Source organism: Antedon mediterranea, chromosome 5, assembly GCF_964355755.1.
Source record: "Antedon mediterranea chromosome 5, ecAntMedi1.1, whole genome shotgun sequence".
Taxonomy (NCBI): Eukaryota; Metazoa; Echinodermata; class Crinoidea; order Comatulida; family Antedonidae; genus Antedon; species Antedon mediterranea.
Genome location: NC_092674.1, coordinates 15892313 through 15915119, shown reverse-complemented (window position 1 = coordinate 15915119; position 22807 = coordinate 15892313). Strand labels below are relative to the sequence as shown.

At 33.0% G+C, this 22807-nt stretch overlaps 1 protein-coding gene across 1 annotated transcript in view; it reads left to right on the top strand.

The window, feature by feature from the left end:
* The first annotated feature begins 3553 nt into the window (after positions 1–3553).
* The window catches only part of LOC140049737 (extracellular calcium-sensing receptor-like), a 28531-nt gene continuing 9277 nt past the window's right edge, over positions 3554–22807 (top strand). Inside the window, exons 1-4 of the mRNA XM_072094686.1 lie at positions 3554–4397; positions 13199–13845; positions 15517–15640; positions 22061–22636. Coding sequence (XP_071950787.1) covers positions 3554–4397; positions 13199–13845; positions 15517–15640; positions 22061–22636 — 2191 coding nt within the window. The remainder of the gene's footprint in view (positions 4398–13198; positions 13846–15516; positions 15641–22060; positions 22637–22807) is intronic.

The following is a 22807-nucleotide window of genomic DNA, read 5'->3' as shown; positions in this document are numbered from 1 at the left end:
TGTCGACATACTGAATGAAAAAAAATTTCAAGTTATGGTGTTTAACGTTGTTTTTCCCATTTGCTCACCTGTTGAAGGTCCAACTTTGCGTTTTAGATTTTAATTACTATTAAAAAACTTATCCCGTCGATTTATTGTGTATCGCTTACGAATCAACATAATTCATGTGTAATATTCGAGTGAGATTATTTAAGGTTACATTCAGTTATGTTTATAAAACAGTCAGCTTAGGCATATCTTGTAATTTGATTGGGCATTATTCAAGGCGTTATCTAACTAAAAAAAAAAACAAGCCCATATACATGGCTGCAGTCGCGTGTTCAAATTTGAGTTAGTGTTTTATACCGACAGACCATCCGACAACCGGCCGACTTAGCGAGCTGTAGAGTCGCATTGCACGCGACTAAAAAGGGACAATCCCGCCGAAATCGAGACAGTTGATATTTTTGTGCATGTAAATGGTTTATGCTATGCTCTGCGTATTGTTACTCAATGGAGTACCGTAAAGACTACATTCATGGTGGAGGTATATATAAAATACCTCCATGATTAGGCCTAATCTTTCAATCTATGTCTTTAATAAGAACATTGATGGTAACGGAACTAGATTAATGATGGGTGTTATAGTGATACCACAGGGGGCAGTTTAAATACGGTTAATTAAATCAACTTTTAATTTATGTTCGTTTACCCGCTGGTTGTCGTGGTACACACGACGCTTCGTCAAATATGTGTAGACGTAAATGCCTCTCTATATTAGTACCGTAGTGATGAATGGTGTAATGCCAAGTCTCGCGCAATTCGGCATTTCTTAAAGCCACCTCACGCATTTATAATGTATAATATTTGGTACAATTTTGAAATAATACAATGACCTACTGTATAATTGTAACCTTAAATACATCTATAGTAATTTTCATCGTAATTTTGTCATGAATAATGCATGAGCATAATTATTTATAATGCTTAACGTACAATTTAGACAAATAGTTGGCTCAGAAAACATAAACTAATTTGGCGGTGGTCTCTCTTTGAGTAACTTATAGGTCGTTTCAACCGATTTCTGAGCACATAAAAATTCCGCCTGGAAGAATACAATTATTTTGGGTTACGCACTTTTTAGTCACTGGTCCTGATGCGCCACTGGTTATATTCACGCAAAATATATTTTTCTTAATGTATTTTTGGAAATTACATACGATACGTCATGCGTGTCATAGAAGTCTTACTTTCTATTTCGTTTCAACAATTTAATAATTTTGCTGTTGAAAAATAAAGGGACAATCCGCCACTAAAAAATGGGGGGGGGGGGAAGACATGTCCTACGACCCCCTCCCCTTTCTCCACACACACAGGATCTGCGCCGCTGATAATATAAAAACACGACACTCTAAAAACTTGATCACTCTGATCTGAACACTAGAAATTATTGTTATCTTCGCGAAGAAAAGAATCGATTTAACTTTATAATACATATTATAGGCCCTGGATGCTGTGTGAGTTGTGCTCTGTTACAACCGTTAATGTAGAAAACGCCAGCTAATGTCGAAACAACCGTTAATGTAGAACAACCCACCGCTTATGTAGTAAAACCTCCAGCTAATGTAGAAACACCAACAGCTTATTATGTAGCAAATAAAAATCAACACCAGCTAATGTAGAAACGGTCAACAGCTTATGTAGTAACGAAAATTGCCTCCCAGCTTATGTAGTTACTATCGCCAGCTAATGCAGAAAATGTTATAAATTTTACAAAAATGTCCAAATCATGTGCAAATGCATCGATCTTTACTTAGTTATCAGTTTTTCCACCTCTCGTGAGCAACCAACTTTCTAAAACGACCACACATCGTAAGCAACCATCTCTGTTAAGGGACCACTTCTCATAATCGACCACCTCTCATAAGTGACCACCTCTCTTAACGACCACACCTCTCGTAAGTTACCACCTTATTTAAGAGACCATGACCTCTTTCTCTCTACCACCTCTATTAAGGGACTGCTTCTCATAATCGACTACACTGTTATAAACTTCACCTTGACCAATATAGGCTAGAGTTCAAATATTCATAGTAGAATATTAGAACCAATTAATTCCCTAACGAACAAAGTGTATTTAACCCCTTGTACCCTTTTCATCATAAAACAATTAATCAATGACAGTTTAAAGCAGAAATCAGCCAGCCATCTAAACGGTCTAACGCCATGGGTCTGAACATAGCCTAAAGATATGTACCTGCTGGAACAATAGGATTTATAGTTAAGCTCACAAATAGGGTGGTCATTTAAAAGAGGTGGTCATTTACAAGAGGTGTGGTCGTAGAGAGATGGTCGTAGAGAGGTTGTCGGTTATGAAAAGCGGTTCCTTGTGAGAGGAGGTGATCACTTACGAGAGGTGGTCGATTATAAGTGGTCCCTTAACAGAAACGGTGGACGTTCAATAATAGGTGGTCACTTACCAGAGGTCGTTGTGACGGAAAAGAGTCGTCACTGACGATTATGAGAAGCGATCTTTAAATAGAGGTAGTGGTCCTTTAAAAGAGGTCGTCACTGACGATTGATGTGGTCGTGTGGTCAATGATGAGAAGCGGTCCCTTAATAGAGACAATAGAGGTGGTCATATTCGAGAGGTCGTTGTGATGGGAGATGGTCGATTATGAGAAGCGGTCCCATAATAGAGGTGGTGGTCCTTTAAAAGAGGTCGTCACTTACGAGAAGTGGGGTCGTTAAGAGAAGTGGTCCTGTAAAAGAGTCGTCACTGACGATTATGAGAAGCGGTCCTTTAATAGAGAGAAAGAGGTCGTGGTTCCTTAAAAGAGATGGTCATTTACGAGAGGTGTGGTCGTTAAGAGAGAGGTGGTCGATTATGAGAAGCGGTCCCTTAACAGAGATGGTTGCTTACGATGTGTGGTCGTTTTAGAAAGTTGCTTACGGGAGGTGGAAAGACTGATAACTAAGTAAAGATCGATGCATTTGCACATGAATGAGACATTTTTGTAAAATATATAACATTTTCTACATTAGCTGGCGATAGTAACTACATAAGCTGGGAGGCAATTTTCGTTACTACATAAGCTGTTGACCGTTTCTACATTAGCTGGTGTTGATTTTTATTTACTACATAAGCTGTTGGTGTTTCTACATTAGCTGGCATGGAGGTTTTACTACATAAGCGGTGGATTGTTCTACGGTTGTTTCGACATTAGCTGGCGTTTTCTACATTAACGGTTGTAAAATGCTCACACGCCTCTCAAAATACGCAATCGTCTTAGTCTGGTATTTATTGTACAGTATTAATTTCTCTAACGTGTATTTATAGCGACGCATGGAAATATGTAATCATATCATAATCAACCAATTGGAACGACATCGTTTGCTAGACTGCCTTATGATCCTTTTATACAACCAATTAAACACAAGCATTTTACTATGATAGGGCTTCAATGAATGTCATATGAAATCGCTAGTCTGAACATTGTATACACCATATCGAATCGCTTCGCCTGTGAACACTACACTCCAATCTCTCTGTTGTTTATAGCGGAAACGGGTAATGGCAACATTTATTTGTGCAATGATTGGATTTTTTCAATTGCTTATAACTGTACATCTGTATATATCAGTAAATGGAGCAATATGCAGCAGCAATGTTGGCATGACTATTGAAGGCAATATCTCGATTGGAGGAATATTTCCTCTTCATGAAAGATCTGAAGTGTTCAGTACGTCATGGACGTCAGGTCCACCCAAGGAAAAGTGTGTGGACTTCCATCCCCCTTATTTCATGGCCGCTGCCGCCGCTAGATTTGCAGTGAAGGAGATCAGGGAAAAAAAATACATTGACCTCGGATTCGAACTCGGCTATGTTGAACAGGAATTTTGCAATTCTCCCGTGTCGGCGGCATCTGCAACTCTAAACTTGATAAGCAATGCAAATGTTAAGGCAATTGTATCTGGAGCATTGTCTAGTAGTATGATTACAATTGGACCAATTGTTGCACACCATGCCATCGCCACTGTCGCAACGTGGGCTACCAGTGAAAGGCTGACAGACAGCAATATTTATAGAACACTGTTCAGAACAGTACCTGGTGATCAATCCCAATCACTGCTTTTGGCGGAGATAGCAAAGTATTTTGAATGGGAATGGGTTGGTGCAGTTGGAACTGATGATGCATATGGACGAGACGGCTTGCGGATGTTTATAAATAAATTAAAAGAAAGGAATATATGCGTCGCATTTGAAACATATCTACAGGTCACCGGTGGGAAAGATGAAATGGATTTGTTTCTAAATCAATTGAACGATTCATCCGTCGACGTAATTTTCTTTTTCTCTACGGTTGACCTAGACTTTCGATACTTTTTTCAGAAAGCCGATGATATCGGTATATCACGTAAGTTGCGATTGCTTTATTTTGTGTAGGCCTATTGAAGTACATGCGATTTATACCTGACCTAATTATTTTGGCTTAAAAGCCTTCTACCTCAATCAACTTAATGCGATTTTATTTTAATAAACCGTTGGGCCTTAGTATAGGTTTTATATGGGCATGTTTGATTGATAAATCCTATATGAATTGCTTTCCACCTGGTCCCATTTATTGCCATATACCCCATATAAAATTGTCCACACAATACATGGCTCCATAATGGACTTTCTGCATGGATTATGATTTATGAGTACGATGTACTGTCGCACTTTGTAACAAAACTGTCACACTTGGTAATAACCTATCGCACTTTATAATAACTGCTGTTACACTTTGTAATAATCGACCTGCCGCACTTCGTACTAACTGCTGTTGCATTTTGTAATAACCTGTTTAAATTGCTTATTTCATAAATTTTATAAATGAATAATTATTACTGCAACATTATTACGTACTTGAAATTAACATTTTAAACACGCGGTTAACTGAAATTACTGTGTATATTAAGGGTCGGCGTTGTTCATAAAAGATATTCTATTTTTACGCGCGTGCATGAATGTCATGGTAAATTAAGTTACCGAGTTTACAAATGTAATTTTAATTACTTTTTAAATGACCTTGACGCAAACACCGAAAGAACGAATACGCATTATTACAAATACGGTATCATTGACCTCATGTCGTAGTATTATTCACGTGCACATAATATAGCTGATTTAGCTGAATTGCTATATCTGCAAATATTATTTCAATTATACTGCAATTTATAGGCCACGTTCGTCTGTAAAAGATATATTTGTTTTTTAAAAGTTGTTCCTGTACGGTTTATTGATTGTAGACCTACTACTACATCCTGTTCAAGTATCCGTTGTTTGTTTTTCAGGAACAATCATTCCATGTAAATGTATCCGCTTGCAATGTAAGTTCTTTAGGGCTTGACTAACCAGGTCAGTAAAAATTTAAGTTTGCTAGAGGGTGCAGATAATTAAATGTAATGGCGTTAGAAAAAGGAGTGCCGCGATTGATAGTCATTGGATTGTTGTATTATATATTTCTTGTATTTTCAAAAAGAAAGAATTGATCGGTGATGATTTATTGTCTAAAGATAAATCATTCGATAAAAAAGGTTGGTTAAAAATAATAATGGTTTCATAAGAACGGAGCTGACTAAACTTAGTAAACAACGAGTAACATTAACAACAGTTTAAAGTTTAATTATATCAAATAAGTGTTTAGCTGATGAAATAATTGACTTGTGTGTGATCTTCTTAAAGAGACATATGCTTGACTACTCCATGTAAGACTATAATCAGAAGGCCGCGTTCTCCCTTCTTGGAAGGCTGTAGTAGAAGCAGATACAGCAACTACAAGTAGCTGTAATTGGTCAGATGTTACTCAGACGAATTGTACTTTATGCTAAGTACATTGATAACTTATACCTTACTAAAAGAAAGATACCCTTTGAAAGATTACCTTTTGCAAGGATGTGTTTGCAACCATATTATCATAAATCTATTATAAATTAATTTTTTAAGAATTGTTTTAAAGACTTGAATAGCTTTGGTATAATTTTTAGAGCATTACTGTAGGAACATTCCAATAGTAAAAACGTTAATAAAAAGGTGGTCTTGATGTGTACAATCATGGATAAATAATTTATTTCTCCATGGTACAATAATGTGCAATATGTTTTTCAGGATGGGCTTTCAGCTATAATGACAAGCATCATTGATCAGTTTAAGCATGAAGAAATAATTTAACTTATTTCTCTATGGTTCTAGAAACATATGTATGGTACATAAGAATTCCATTATGAATTAGATATGATCATTCTTTCTTTATTAATCCAAACATGGATCCAAAATAATAAATATATACAATAGATGGATAGAAAGGAATAAGAGAAAGGAAAACTGTGTGCAAAATCAACTCCCAATATAATAATATTTCTTTTAATTTTAAATCAAACAAAGCACATGGTAATTTTACTTAAATATCGTTTTTACAATTTCTGAAAACGTTAGGGCCTACTAAAATAATTGTTTTAGCTTTTCAAATTACATTTGTTAAGAAACAAGAATAGCCTGACAATTAGACCTCCCGATTTATATTATACACGTTTTAAATACATTTGGTTGTTTTATGTAAAACAACCCAGTATGAGCGACCACGTTTGTGGTTGATATTGGAGTCATTCGTACGATAGACCATTAGATTTTTGATTTCATTTTTTTTTTCAGAGGAAACATTCAGTTAGATACAATAGCGTCTTATTATGATGTGGGTACTTAAGATGTGGTGTTTTTCAAGGAACGAATTTAATATTTTCCAACTCGAAATACGTGAACGATTTATCCATATTCAATTTACATGAAACAGGCTTACTTCAGGTTTTGATTCTGATTTAGATACACAAATGTATCTTCTGAAACTCTGGTTTCCGATGCAAACAATGATGTTATTTTACCTACTAATTTAACCTTTAAACAAAATGAATCGGTTGAGATGATTCAGAAACATGTATAATTTTTGATAGAGATAATATTTCGTATGCCAACTATCTTCTGACCTTTGGTCTTGATCATTTATTTGATACATTAAAAGAGTGGAGCACCTCCATCTATATATTAGTACTGCACATTTGATTCCACCAGATTTGAATGACATGGTAGAATGCTAAGAAATGCAAATAAACTATCACAATTTAAGGAAAAACAATGTGATTTGCTTGTAGTCCAATTCCTTTTTATATCGCGCTCCTCAATTCTTAATTACTTTCTTTGCGGCAGTGTCCCACTTTTTCTCGCGTTGTAAATCATATGCAATTTGACTGTGAAGCCACGAGATATTATTATTGTTTATAGTTGAAATTAAAAGTGATTTTAAATTGTTTAAGCTGATGAATTGTAGATATTAATTCATGTTTAAAAAAATACATATAGGTTATTGTGACGTAATCATATTGCCAGCTGAATTTAAAAAGAAAGATTTTCATTCTAAAGAGCAAACAATCCTTACAAATGTTAATGTATTCTGGCTCGTGCAATTATCTTGCGTAAAATATTCTTGTTTCATATTTCACTGAGTACTGTACGTGCATATTTTGACACATGTGAGCCCGATAAACAAATACAAGGAAACTAGTATTGGTTATAAAATTCATATATTCCAACGTACAAGTTAAACGGTGCATTAAACCGAAAACCTAACTCGTCATGTATTTTATGTAACCTTAATGCTACTATTAATGTTATGTTATGTATTGACCATCATGAAATAAATTTATAATAATTGAACTTAAAAAGATATATTGGTCACTGTTTGATTGATCAACACATTGTAGGTGCAGCAATTCATCAAAGATGTTTATTTAAGGCTTACTGGTAGCAAAAACAGAAAACGTTCGAGCAATTGCTTTTCAAAGCTATACTATAAAGTAATTTAAAGTTAATTAGTCAGCACTAATTAATTGTATCAAGAATCACTTCCTTTTTAGTTGTTCTTTGTTTGTATACCGAAAGAAATGCTTACACCTGTAATTTTTATACGTTTAAACTGTTGAGATGAACAAAAAATTAACAACAATTATTTTTAAGGAAACCATACTGGGCAAAGAAAAATAAAAATGCATATATGCCTATAATATGTTTTATCTCAATTTTTGTTTTCTATCTTAGCTAAAATTTAACTAAACACATTACGTTAACGATAACTCTCCTATAGTATATATATAACCATCTTGGTTCTTTCCAACTTTTAAATTATTAATTGACAGTCAGTGGTGTTAGACCTTGTCCCAGAGCACTTCACGTTTGCATCGTTCGTGCCTACATAGTGACATTGTTTTCTTTGTCATTAATACTGTTTCATGTTGATATAGAAGATTGATTTAGCCCTAGAAACGGTGTGTTATGATATCGTTGATAATTGAACAAACACACGTTCAATCGAGTCGGTCGTAGAATATTAATTCACTTTTCGGTGAAACAAATATAACCAGTGTTATTTTATTCAAATAATAAATACGTTTATTAATTTTTAAAAATTTGTTTAAAATAATAATAATAATGATGATGATGATGATGATGATGATGATGATGACAATGATGATGACGATGACGATGACGATGATGACAATAACAATGCGTGTCAACCGATGTTTTCCTTGTTACAACCAGTTTTTTATACAATCTACAAAATACTTGTTAATAATACTTGTGATGTTTATTAGTGTGTGCCATCCTTTTTAATTTTGCACCTGACCAAAATACGCGATAACCTACAATGGTGTTGGTAGGTCACGTATACAGATTCGTATACAGAATATTGAATTAGGTCCAGGCCTATATAAAATTCAAACATTTTACTGAATACAAAAAACAATTCGAACTAAAAATTATTTTGTATAATATTATGAAGATAAATATTGTTTTTCAACTGCAGGATTATCAAATATTGTTTTGCTTTAAGACATTTTGATTCATATCAAATGTATTTAATCGATTAGCAAATACAATACAGTACGTTGTGAAAGGTTGAGTTACGGTTTACCAGGCCATTTATAATACACACTTATACTAAGTATGCAGTGCGTCAAATTCAAATCTAAAATTTGATCGATTTCATTTCTTATTACCAATTTGCACTGCATAGCCTACTATTCATATTTTAGCGGCAAAATATAGGCCTACAGGTTGACTTAATGTGTACAGAATAAATGACCATCCGAATAGTTTTTATTAATTTACATTCGGTGTATAATACAGTAGTATATTCATCAATGTATATATTGAAAACACCATTTAACACGCGTATATATTTAATGACAAATGGTTACATTCCACAAGCAATTCATAACTAACTTGTTAACTTTATCGTTTTCATCTATTTAACCTGTCCGTAACTAAACTGAAACTGACTGTTAATACAGATAACTATGGTTGTTATTTTGAGCGCCTAATGAAAATATTTATTTGAGTGATTGGTATTTGAATATTATGTACTTTTGGTAATGTTAAAGAGAGTTTAGGAGAGCAGCATCATTTGAAAGGGAGTGATGTACTGTAGAGTATAAAAACAATATAGGCTCTACAATATACCGTAGACTAATTAACTGCATTCGTGTACAAAGATATATGTATTGTTTCTAAAAGTGTGCTCTCTATTCTAAAATAACAATAAAAGTACATCCTTAATGGAAATCTTCTTGGTCTTAGATTAGTAACAAATATTAGAAATTCCATAAAATTGTGTTTCCAGTATTATCCTTCATTGGTTTACTTTCAAATGTGCATTTATACTGTAAAATATTACCTTGGATTTTAAAAGTAATTTGTAGATTTTTTTTTAATTTTCAAAGATTGTATGTTATGTTGAAATATTACATCTACAGATTCAGAACGAAAGTTCAATATTGATCAAAAGTATATTATTGTTTAGAATTGACTTTCAAAAGAAACGAATGAAACGAAACGTATATTCGTAGTAATGTGTTTTGACCCATGAATAAATCTTTAAAGTATGTTATAATGATCGACTGATATTTTTTTGTAATCTTTGAGAGTGTTTAAAACATTTCAAAACTTGAGGTTAATCCATATTTAGTTTCCTGAATAAGTAAGTTTCAATATTTAAGGGAACAGCGTGTATCTAACTGTCTTTGTGGTAACTGTTATTACCACAAAATGATGATTCTCCTCAAGGTTGTTGTTCATCACTTCTGCTGTATGTATATACTAACGATTGTATATCCCATTGCCCGAATACCTATTTGCTTAAATAGATGACACAGTAATTGTAGGACTGATGCACGGTGATAACGAAACTCACTATCGAAAATGTGTGATACCAATTTGTTGTACAAACTTGTTGTAAATAGTAAGAAAACGAAAGAAATTATTGTTGATTTTAGTAGATCTGGTAGGGTTCATGCTCCTGTTAAGGTACATGATGATGTGATTGAAATAGTATCTAGTTATAAGCATCTTGGTTTGACTATATTGATAACAAGCTTAACTGTGGCGAACACTGTAAATGGCTTGTTGCACGACTGTATTTTCTTAGAAGGCTTAATCATTTTATGTTGATCCAACATTCATTAAGCTTTTTTATTCTTCTGTTGTTGGAAGTGAGATCCTTTTTTGTTCTATTGTATGGTTTAGTAGTTTAAGAAAATCGGATGTTGGAAAACTTCAAGCAATTATTAATAAGGCCTATCGAAAGTATCTCATGTACCGCAAAAATCCTAGAATAGACAAAGGGCATTAGGCCTATACTAAATGATAAACATCCATCAAATGTGTTTATTAGCCCAAGTTTATGATCCAAGTATAAATATCGAACTATATGTGTGGCTTCCCGGTAATTATTATTATTATTATTACTATTATTATATCATTATGTCATTGTCATTGTTATTGTCATCGGCATATCACGCTCAATTTCTACTTAGTGTTCGTCCCACCTCTTATTTAGTTACCTAACCGCTTACTTTCAAACTTGTTGATTTTATGATAACATGTGGAGCACCAGGTAGTACGGTTAGAGGCACGGGTTTATTCGAGACTTGCTTTCCGGTGGTCTTTGAATCGCTACATTGGAGCTACAACATGCTGTAGTTTCCCTACCACCAGTTCACCGACAACAGTGAATACTATTTGGTTCACGCCCATCAGAGATTTGAACGCAAGGCCACAGCTGATTGGTATACATTGAGTTTTGTTGGAAGTGCCACAAGCGTCGTGTGATACGTCCAAATGCAACAATTGCCTTTTCTAATACTTAACATTTCTGCAATTAATCTTATAGTTATTGCTAGACATTCTTCCGAGTTAACAGAATGTTTTTAATGGCTTGAAGTTGTTGTCTATTGGCATATTCAGTAGGATCAACAGATGGTTTTGGTTGGCAAGATACTTCAGTTTATAGTTAGCCGGAAACGACCAGCAGAGGCAGCGCATCCATCCATCAACGCTTGTGCATCTTTTCAAACAGTTCCTTAAAAAAAGCCAATGCACTTTCATCACCGTTGACGTGTAAAGAATTCTTTCGCTCTACTATCTCTACACAGGCAGTCAGGAGCCCGAAGTCCCTCCCTGCCGTTGGCCAATTTCCTCTTCCGACAGCATGAGTGTTCTGTAGTGGCAGATACCCACCCCTAGCCTTTGTCACAAGTAAAATTTGCCCACAATACACAGTGGTATTCCCGCTATAGTTATAGCTATTATGTTATTTATATTTTTTGCAAGGTAGAGTCTTTCAGAGACGAACAGGCATTATCCCACTTGACAATCATCGTGCATTGACCACAGAGTAAATGTAGTCATTTAGTGTGATTAGCATGTCTAGGATGGAGATTTTGCTTTCAACATAGATTCTGGGTTGGATTTGATTTCGTATGTATAATATATGTTGTCAAGAAGATGTTTGTTTAATGGGGGTACCGTATTGATGTTTGTTTAATGGGGGTACCGTATTGATGTTTGTTTAATGGGGGTACCGTATTGATGTTTGTTTAATGGGGGTACCGTATTGATGTTTGTTTAATGGGGGTACCGTATTGTGAGAGATTCAAATAAAACAAGCAAAAAACATAACTCAAAAAACTAAGTAACATATTTTGATAATATTTTATTTTTGTTTTTTTTGCTAAAGTAATTGAATATTTTCATTTTAAAATGTTGCAATGAAGTACAACTATGACATATAGATTTTGAACGAAAGTTTGATATTGATACAAATAGCCTACGACGGTAATATCCATGTCATATTTTGTTTAATATTCATTTCAAAAGCAACGAATGATTCGCTTTTTATTTAATGACCTAAAATACACATATGACATATTAGTTACCACATCTTTATCGCAGTTTAATAAAGACAATCCAATTATAGGTTTCCTTTAATTACACACACTTTTAAATTATGAATTATTTTCAATCAATTTTCGCATTTTTTTTCTCAGATTAATCCATATTTTCATGAATAAAGTACAATATGGATATTAATTATTTAAAGATTACGAGTTTAAAAAAAATGTGTTAGGCTATGCTACATATGGTTATTATGAAAAGCATAAAAAAAAGCACCATCTGTGGGAATAGCTATTAACTGCAAACATTTTCCCTATTCGTTTCCATGTAAATTGCAAAAAAAAACCCCGATGCGTTTACTTTCCAGGGAGTCAATTAATCTGTGTGCATGCGCCGACTATTGGCTTTTCTCCTCTCGCTCTCTGTCTCCCCATATCTCTCGCGATTCGCTTCCTCACGAAAATAATGTACTATAATACAAATTAAGATAATTTTGTGTGTTTTGCATGGTTATTGGAAAAAATAGACGGATCAAAACAGGAATGTTCATTCTATATATAAATAGTTATTTCATCCAGATCTTGAGCATCATTAGAACGAACATGCGGCCTTAAAAAAATACATATAATCAGACTTTGCATTCTGTACGCCATTTTAATGTTATTCACTTCCATTAGGAAAAACCTACAAAAACAACGATTTCACATAAAATAAAAATAAACATTCGAATTTAACCAAAAACCCATTGTCTGAAAGGCAATTATTTTTCCCTTTAAATTTTGCGTTAAGTTTTGTTAGGTAAATATTTGTTTTGGTGATCCAATTTTTGATCTAGATTATAAATCCTTTAATTATTATAAACTGAAAAGTGTAACTGAGATATTTTTATTTGTTAAATCTGTATGTTTATAAAGGAACAAACAATAATTATAATTATTCTGATTTAATTCACAGCAAGATTATGGATTGCAAGTGATGGTTGGGCAGATAGAGCTGGACAATTTTATGAATACAAATCAGTTGCGTCTGTGCTTGGTGTAACAATTGCAGATAAACCACTGCCAGATATGTTAGTACATCTCGCTGATTATACCAGGATCCAGCAAAGCAGTAGAAAATCATTTCGAGAAAACTTTGAAGAATGGATTTGTGAACACGAGAACTTATGCAATGACACGTTGTGTAAGAAAAATAACAATCAAAATACAATTCATAAAATAGAAATCGCTGCCAGAAAATATTTAAACAAGGCCATTAACTATGAAGCTTATACAACATATATTGCTGTATATGCAATTGCCCAAGCTCTTAAGGATATCGAGTTATGTGAGGATCGAAAAGGTCTCTTAGCTGATGGTAAATGCCCATCAATTAGGAATCTCAAAAGATGGCAACTAGTGACTTACTTGGATAATGTCAACTTTACCGACAACAATGGTTCCATTTTTAATTTTTTAGAAAATCGACAAATTGAGCCATCTTACGTTGTTTTAAACAGTAAAAAGAATAATAGAATTGTTGAAATGGTTAAAGTTGGCTCTTACAAACACAAGGAATTGAAAATTTTTGACAATTTGAGCATTTACTGGGGAACTGGTACAGTAAGTATAACATTGCTTTCAGTAAAAACCATACAATCATACGGAGGCCTAAATACCAAACTAACACGGCACAGATATGTGCCGCCCGTAACTAGAATGTGACTGGTTTTGTCTATTATACATGTACACGTATTTTAGCACAAGAGTTTTGAATTGCTTGGCCTGAAATATCGTTATAGTTGTAAACTTTACGAAGGAAAAAACATTGTTTTCCAAATTTCTGATCTAAAAACCATACTTGGAATCAAACAATTTAACCAATTCCACCAACCCAGTTGCCCTGAGCTTTAGAAATATTAATCAGGATATAAGATGCTTAGGCGTATCCTACCAAACTACGTCCCAATTTCTGCAACTATCAATACATTCTATGAAAAGATAAAACAATCCTCTTATTTATCCTCCATTATATAATCTTCTTTATTATCTTACAACAGATCGCTCCTAAAATTGCGGATAATATTTTTCTAAGATCGTTAAAAACACTTTCATAGATCCAAAATTGGACCTCGTTTGACAAGTCAATCCAGATCTAGTTCCGTTTTACTTTTTACCTAAAATCAAAGCAGGCAATCCTGGTAAACCGAACATTTTTGGTAATGGCTCTTCTACAGAAGAAATCTTAACACAGCATGTGGATGGTTTAAAAATAGTTGTCTTATATCGCCTTAAACATTCTTGATTTTATGGACTTTATTCGCAAAAATAAGAAAATTATCTAAAGTTTGTTAAAAATTGGCCTAATATAACTCATAAAGAAATATAACCTAAATGGAAGAAAATAACAGCACGTCAACCAGTTTGTACTGTCCTAGAGTATACATATTTTAAAGCGTGTTTTCCTTGAATTACCTTGAACTGTAGGACTACGCTCGTTTTTCCCTCTTGATCATTCTCTTCATGGGCGAAATTTTAACTGTTTTTTCTCTAAATCAGATTTTAATCTATTTATGGAATGTGTGTGTTCCAATCCTCAACTACTTTTGGTGCAAAAAAAAAATGTCCCCTTGTTTCAGATCTTAGTGGACCCTGACAAATTCGTAAATAGTTTGTCTGTTTCTATGCAATCTATATTGTTTAATATATTATGCAGATTTTGACTAATTTCGTCCCTTTTTCTTAAGTAAGCCACCATCGGTAGTTTCAGAGTCTTGAGCATTTCAACTTACCCTGTGCATTTAGAATCCAAACGCGTTCAACATATTCCATCATGAACCTGTAAAGACAGATAAAACTTTTGACATCAAAATACTTGAAAGATCTTTAATAATACCAAGTGTCCTGTCATTTTTCGGCATGTAGGAGCAGAAGAATGTATTTCAAAAGTATTTTTACCAGCAGAAAACCCTCAAGTTATCACCAAGAATTTTTCTGGAATTTTCACGTGAAGTAATATTATTAATAGTCATGCTGCTGATAATAGTGACGATGCTGACGATGGTGATAATGATGACGATAGTGATAATGATGATGCCGATGATGGAGATGATGATGGTGATGATGATGATGACAATGATGATGATAACAATGGTGATGATGACGGGGGTGGTGGTGATGTTGATGCAATTACTGAGTTTTTACTTAATAACATTAAATACTGCCCATGCATAAAGAATCTGGTAGATTATTTGAGGACAGTGATTAGAGAAATGTGTATAACTTTTCTTTCAGAAACCACTAGCAATTTGTAATGCAAATTGTAAACCTGGTACACGACGACATTATATTGAGAATGAACAGACATGCTGCTTTAAATGCATAGAGTGTTCTGGAAATACAATATCAAATACTCAAAGTGAGTGAGTTCGTTGTTACTAAATAAAAACATTATACACATATGAACCACCTAGATGCTGCAATTGTTCATGTCTTAGTCCGTGACTAGTTTGTCCAGGTTTTGAGAACACTAATTACTGTAAGTTCCCACATATGGTTCTCGAATATATAAAGCTTCGACTAATAACTAGAAATTGTCAAAATGTACGCAAGAATCCCCACACATAGCGAACGAATATAGAAACGATATCATTTATGAAGTCAAATATAATTGTATACATCATGTAAGTATTTTAAATATCACAACACAAATGAATACATTATTGACACTTTGTATTAGAAATACACCCGAACATACACACCCACTTAAAATAATAATACATATAGGAAATGAAATACAGAAAGAAATAGGACCAACAGTCCAATTTAACAAGTATTATTTATAGGCCTAATTATATCGTTTTACCTAAATTCGTTTTATCGCCAGTAACTAATATAATGTAACTCAACTCACTTACTATACTGGTTTTCATTCGGAGGTAAATTAATTATTTAAAATATGAATCCACTTTCGAGTGGTTGATGCCGGTAAGTTTTAAATGTCTCATTAGAGTAAATGTATATATTCTGAGCAAGTCTGAAAAAAAAACAACTCTGTTCTTAGTAGTGGCTTTTGAGATATGGTAACCCTATAATTTCTCTTTAATTTGCATATTTAGGCTAATTTGCATATAATTGGATAAGTGATAGATGTGTGATGCTCAAATTTTGATCTCCTCATTACCATAAAAAAAAAAAATGTTTTCACTCAAAATGCTAGATTGCCTAACATACAAAGATAAAGTACAATTTTGCGATTTACAGATCTTTTTACAAACGAACGTCCAGTCAATGTTTCCAAGACAAAAAATGGTTGTCTTTACAAAGTGTGGAAAACACAAAGACAGAAACCTTGTTTCTATGTAAATTCTCGTAATTCCGCACAAAATTCAATATTGTTTAACATAATTATATTATATATAAATATAAAAGCTGTATTAAGATAATGTCAGTAAATTCTATTTCTACTCAAACATAATTATTTAAAAATTATACAAAATAAATTTCAGAACATTACCTAAAAAATAGTAAAATTCTTGAAAAAATGTTAATTTTGAATAAGAATGAAAACTAATTACAATTTTCACCCAAATTTAACCTATTTGACCTCTAAAATGTATGTTCCACGGACCAAATTTTGGTAGGTTTTTAAAACGAACTGTCCTTTAACTACTGAATCGATTAAAACAAAACTTGTTTTGGGAAATGCTATACGGTTCCTCGCAATTCGCCACTAGACGTTATGATTATGCCCGACTCTTGAATGCCATAATAATTGTTTTCATGCCTCGCATGCCTCGCTCTTTGTCAACAATCCAATCAAGTCATTCTGTCTGACTAGTACAGTTGACGAGAACCTTGATTAAATTGGGTTAATCTCTAGAAATGATTATAATAGAATAATTAATTTAATCAACTGCTAACTTACTCTTATTTGCATCATACAGAAAAGGAATAGCCTACTTATTTAAATCCTATTATAATATTGATTTAACGCGACAAATGTACCATTTGATAAGAACTAAAAAATAGCATCTAATTTTGAAACCAACGGCGTATTTATTTGTCCGAATATCAGTATGTTTGTAGATTTGCGATTGTCTCCTACGTTTGCACTGTAGAACCGTATTGCCATCAAATGTTACATTTGATACTAACAATTAATCTGTGTAATTAAAGTTTATAAGCACCCCTCTGAAAACTACGTCATATGTAAACGACCGTTATAAAAATAAATTTATCGATATAATAAGCTGTCTGCATGCATCACACTGGTTGTAAAGTTTGTGTCTGCTCTTATATTGATGTTGATCTGTGTTTTTTAATTGTTTCTTTAATCAATGAATCTGAAGATTATTAATAAAAGACATTGGATATAATATGAAGAGGAATATTATAGCCTCATCCAAATGACCTTTCCGTCGTATTCAAGAATTATATATAATTTGAATCGTTATTTAAAAGAACATAAGTTTCCATCTGCTTGAAAAAAGAAAAATTCTAGTCACCCCTTTGCCAAAAAACCCTGACCTGTGACACATAGGCCTATATCAGTAACACCGACTTTTGAAAGAATATTTGAAAGTTTTCTTTCTGATGGATCGTTTTTGGTCCACAAGAAGAAGAAGAAGAAGAATCCTCTTCTACTCACTACCTAGTACATAAGTTGTTGTCAGGACTTGAGAGTTCTGGTATGTGTGCTACGTTATGTACTGTCGATTTCAGCAAACGTGCTAACCATTCTATTTTGGTTAAGAAGTTAATCCAATTATGATCATGCCTATCTCAGAGAAACAAAATATGAGATTTGGTGGGTAGTTTCAACGCCAGAGCTAATGACATGAAGTGTACCTCAATGTAAAAAGATAGATTGGCTCGATTTTTTTTACGATTGCGGGTTAATGGCTTGATGAACCATTACCGGATAGACAGAAGTTTGTCGATAAACTAACGATCATATTGAAAATATTGTTGTTTTTGTTGTTGTTGGTGTAATGAAAATAATTAAGCAACAATCTTCGCGTACTATCTATGTCGTGCCCACAGATGGTTTTCGAATACATAGTAATTTCATCGTAAAAAAATGGCGATTTCAAATGTACGTACCGCAGGACAATTATGTCGTTTACAGGAACGAATAGACACTGTGTTTTATGTACTCAACTAAAATTAGTACCCTGGGAAATGAGACCTATTGTTTGAGTCAAATTTAAACAAACTTAATTTGTGTTTTGTGGATGGGGAAGAGGATGGGTGCAAAGAGGAAACATTTTTAAATATATTCTTTAAAAAAATAATAATTGTTTTTATGTTTTACAAATAATATACGACTAAACGCAGTAAAACATTGCGATTTAAAACTTTGTTGAAACTGTCACCGTCATATAGTCGATTGAAATAGTAAAGTAGTCCTACATGTAACGATACACCACACTACGACGTTTATATTTTTTTAAATTACAGTATTAATTAATAAAAACGTTGAGAAGCAACTGTCAATAATAAAGTTTATTTGTATAAGTGTTTATATAATGTAAAAACAGTTTGTGTGAAAAACACCTCTATTCGGGGCAAATCGTAAATTCGTTTTAATCAGGTTCACATGTCAGGACAAAATTACAACTCTACTCCCAAAGACTTGTAATAAGACCTTGGTTATGTCAAGCATCTTCTGTATATGTTTGTCTTGTGAACCTCTGAGGGTCCATAATGACCAGCAATTGCTGGATGGATCACCCTCATTAAATATGGTTACAAAAAATAATAATAATTATCTAACTTAACTGAATTAGTAGGCCTAATGGTTTTTGAATTGTTTCTTAGAGCCAATTCATACTTGAGTTGGTTCCTTAACCCACCAAAGTTGTTCTGCGTTTAGGGCATGTGACGTGATCCTTCGTACTGTAGGCCTATCTTATACTGGCTTATAACGCTACTCTTGCCATGGATGAGGGTGGTGTGGGTGGTGGTTTAACTCAAAACGCTAGGTCATTATCTGTTTAAAAAGTACCTATATCCAACATCTACAGCAAAGATTGAAAAAAAAATAGATAAAATTTCTATTTTTTGTGTACTTGCTTTCATGTTATTACGTCTGCGGGAATAGACGCTTGTGGAACAGAGATTGGAATGTTCCATTTAAATCAATACATTTGTATAAACGTATATTAAATCTATCAAAATAGTATTTTTATAAGAAAATCGACTTGTCATCAACACTATGATGCTGTAGTCGAGCTGTTAAAAAACATTTATCGTAGAAGGATATAGGTAAAAGCGAAGCATCCTCGTATTATTGTATGCGGGTATTTTTCAAGATGGATATTCATTAGACAGTGTATACCACGATCGGAAAATACCCCTATTTGGGGCAAATCGTTGAACCTAAACTTTATATGCCATCGAGAAGTAACGCACGATTTACCGAATTTTGCCCTTCACGTAAATTTATATATAGATGCGTATCAACTTTCTTCGTAAAGATTTTAAAATAAAATTATTGTAATTTGGTAACTTTTCCAAAGCTTTTTTTTCTAAATTAATGGTATATTGAATTTAACTGATAAATAATTAAATTGTATTTTAAATTAATGAAGTTTGTTGTATGTTATTATAGTTATATTTCTTAATATATTGTTTTTGTAACGTTACAAATTTAAATAGTACCGGTAATGTTTTTAGAAAGCTTCTTATTTTATTTGTATTTCCAAAAATTCTAAAACAAAACTTTAAATCTAAATGTCTTTTAACATAGTCTGTTTCTATGACATGAATGAATACATGTCAGTCAGTCAGTTGCTATGGCCTAACTTGCCGTCATTATGCTTAATTGCTGTATCAACAACCCAAACGGACATGTAATTAATCAACACCTGTGATGCCATACTGTGCTATCTATATATATGTAAGCTTGTTGTGTAGGTTGAGGAATTAGGTGTAGGAATTATGTAACATACTGCATGATTACCAAATTTACTTTCACTAGGTCGCGCCCATAATATATTGTTCTCGAATACACAGTAATTTCAGCGTAAAAAACAGGAGGAACAAATAAATAGACACGGTGATTTATGTAGTCTAACTGAAATTAGCACCCTGTAATATTACTTCCAAAAGAGAAATTGTCACGACTTTTTAAGTCATATTAAAAAAAAAAACACTTTTTGTTGGGAAGAGGTTTGTTGCTAAGAGGAACATTTTTTTTAATATATTCTTTATCCACCCAGTAAACGAAATGTTCATGTTTTATGAATAAAATACCACTAAACACAGTAAAACATTGTGATTTAGTACTTTGTTGAAACTTTCACTGCCATAGTTGATTAAAATACATATACATGCAACTCAGCGGGGTACAGTGGAAAAGCACTAGCCTTTTAGTGTATTTACGCACAACGAGATCAGATTGATATGCCCGTATCTTTCTGTATATTAAATTCACGAGATTGGTTCTTAAATCAACATCCCAACGAAATATGTTTGCTGCCCTGATGAAGAATTGTATTTGAAGGCACTTTATTTATAATTAGTTTACTTTATTGTATGATTTAGCTTTTATTCTATTTCATTTGTTTCTCCGTTGAGATCCAGAGCCGCAACTCACAAAATCAACACAAATTGTTAAAATCAACAAAAAATCTGTAAAAGAAAATTAACTAAATATGCATAATTATTTTATAAACCAATCAGTGCACTGTCTGGATTCTGTATCTGTAAAATTCTCCGACAACATTTTAAAACGATACTACTCTAATGGCAAATTATACGGTCATTGTTCCACTAATTAGTAAGATATTTGTTTAATTTTGCGAATAAAGTCAGTACAGACCTGAATGTACATTAATGATATTATCTTGATCTGGACCCACTTTTGTATACTTTTTTTTATTTCAATTCACTCATGCCTACTTTATATTCTCGCTTTGATACCTCTCTCTCTAAACGCTCTGCAAAATTTCTTTCTGGCTGGTTTACCTTGTAGTTTTGATTTATTTTTTTAGTATATTTAAAAATTACCTCTTCCATGTGGTGCGATTTTGCGGCACGTCAACCAGTAGGGATTGTTACGAATTGTGGTCATATAGAACGAAAGAAATAAAACTGCCACGAATCGTAATAAAATGTTTTGAAAACCACATTTCATTAAAAACAATATTTTACGAATTGCGTTGATTTTAAGGGGTTGTGTGTTGATTTTTACGTTTAATTTAAGATTTGCAGTTTTACGCCACTGGTACCCACAATGTTATCATTTTCAGCATTTTGACCTTTGATTTAATACATACACTTTTGTAAATATTTCTAGTCTCCTTTGTAGCGTAAACAGGTCCACTTTTATTTACATTAATATAATCATAGTTATGTCATCACCATTACACCTTCATATTATTTTCATTTCTAACACTTTTTTGTTATTTTCTTTTTTTTATAACTAAAATGTAATCAACTTCATCAGTGGTATAACATTTTAAATTTTGTAAATCCACTTTGTATTCCATATTACCTCTATTTTTCATTAATAGTAAAGGTTTAAAAAGCAAAACAAAACTTAACACAAATAAAGGACGATATGCCTACTGCATCGTTAATAGTTTTGTTTTTAAGCATCGTTATAACATAATATATAATTTCCTTATCATAATTATCGTTATCATATAGGGGCCTATTTCATTTTAAAATAAAATTAAAATATTTTACACAGAAAAAAAATTGTCCATTTTTCTTTTGTTATGTTTGTGATTGTAGAACTATTATGTTACAATTTATATATATATATATATATATATATATATATATACAATATAAAACAAATTTTAAAAAATGTGGTTTTTTTTCGTAGATGCTGACAAATGTGAAGTGTGTGGAAATGACAAGTATGCAGATGTCAATCGCACAACCTGCCTTAAGAAGATACCGGATGTGTTTTTGTGGGGAGAAATTATTTCTGTTATTTTCTGCCTTATTAGTGTCGTAGGCAGTTTAGCAACGGTTGTTGTCACCTGCATCTTCTACCGACATCGTGAAACGCCGGTTGTAAAGGCTTCTAGTTTGTCACACAGTTTTGTTCTGGCGTTCGTTCTGCTTTTAAGCTTCCAGATGGTATACTTCTATATAGGAATTCCGACTGACAATATGTGTAAAGTTTTATCGGTTCTTGATGGTCTTAATCTCACAATAATTCTTGGAATTTTCTGTGCTAAACTGTACGTTATTGTAAAAATTTTCAACAATAAGCAACGTTTCAAGATACCGATTGCAACATTTTATCGGTATTCGTGGATTTTAGTCGTTGTAATAACAGCCATTCATCTAGCATTCAAGATAATCCATGAAACGATCTATCCTAGTCACGCAGTACGTGATTATAATAACTCATTAACAATTATACCTGTTTTCTGCAGAGAAACAGATGTTGGTTATATTGTCACCAACATCTACCAATTATTCTTATCATTAATGTGTTTTATATTTGCATTTCGGGCCCGCAATCTACCCAAGAATTTCCAAGAAGCTAGATTTATTTGGTTTATTATGTTCACATGGTGTATCTTGGAAATATTTTCAATTCCTGCTCATTTTGCAGCTG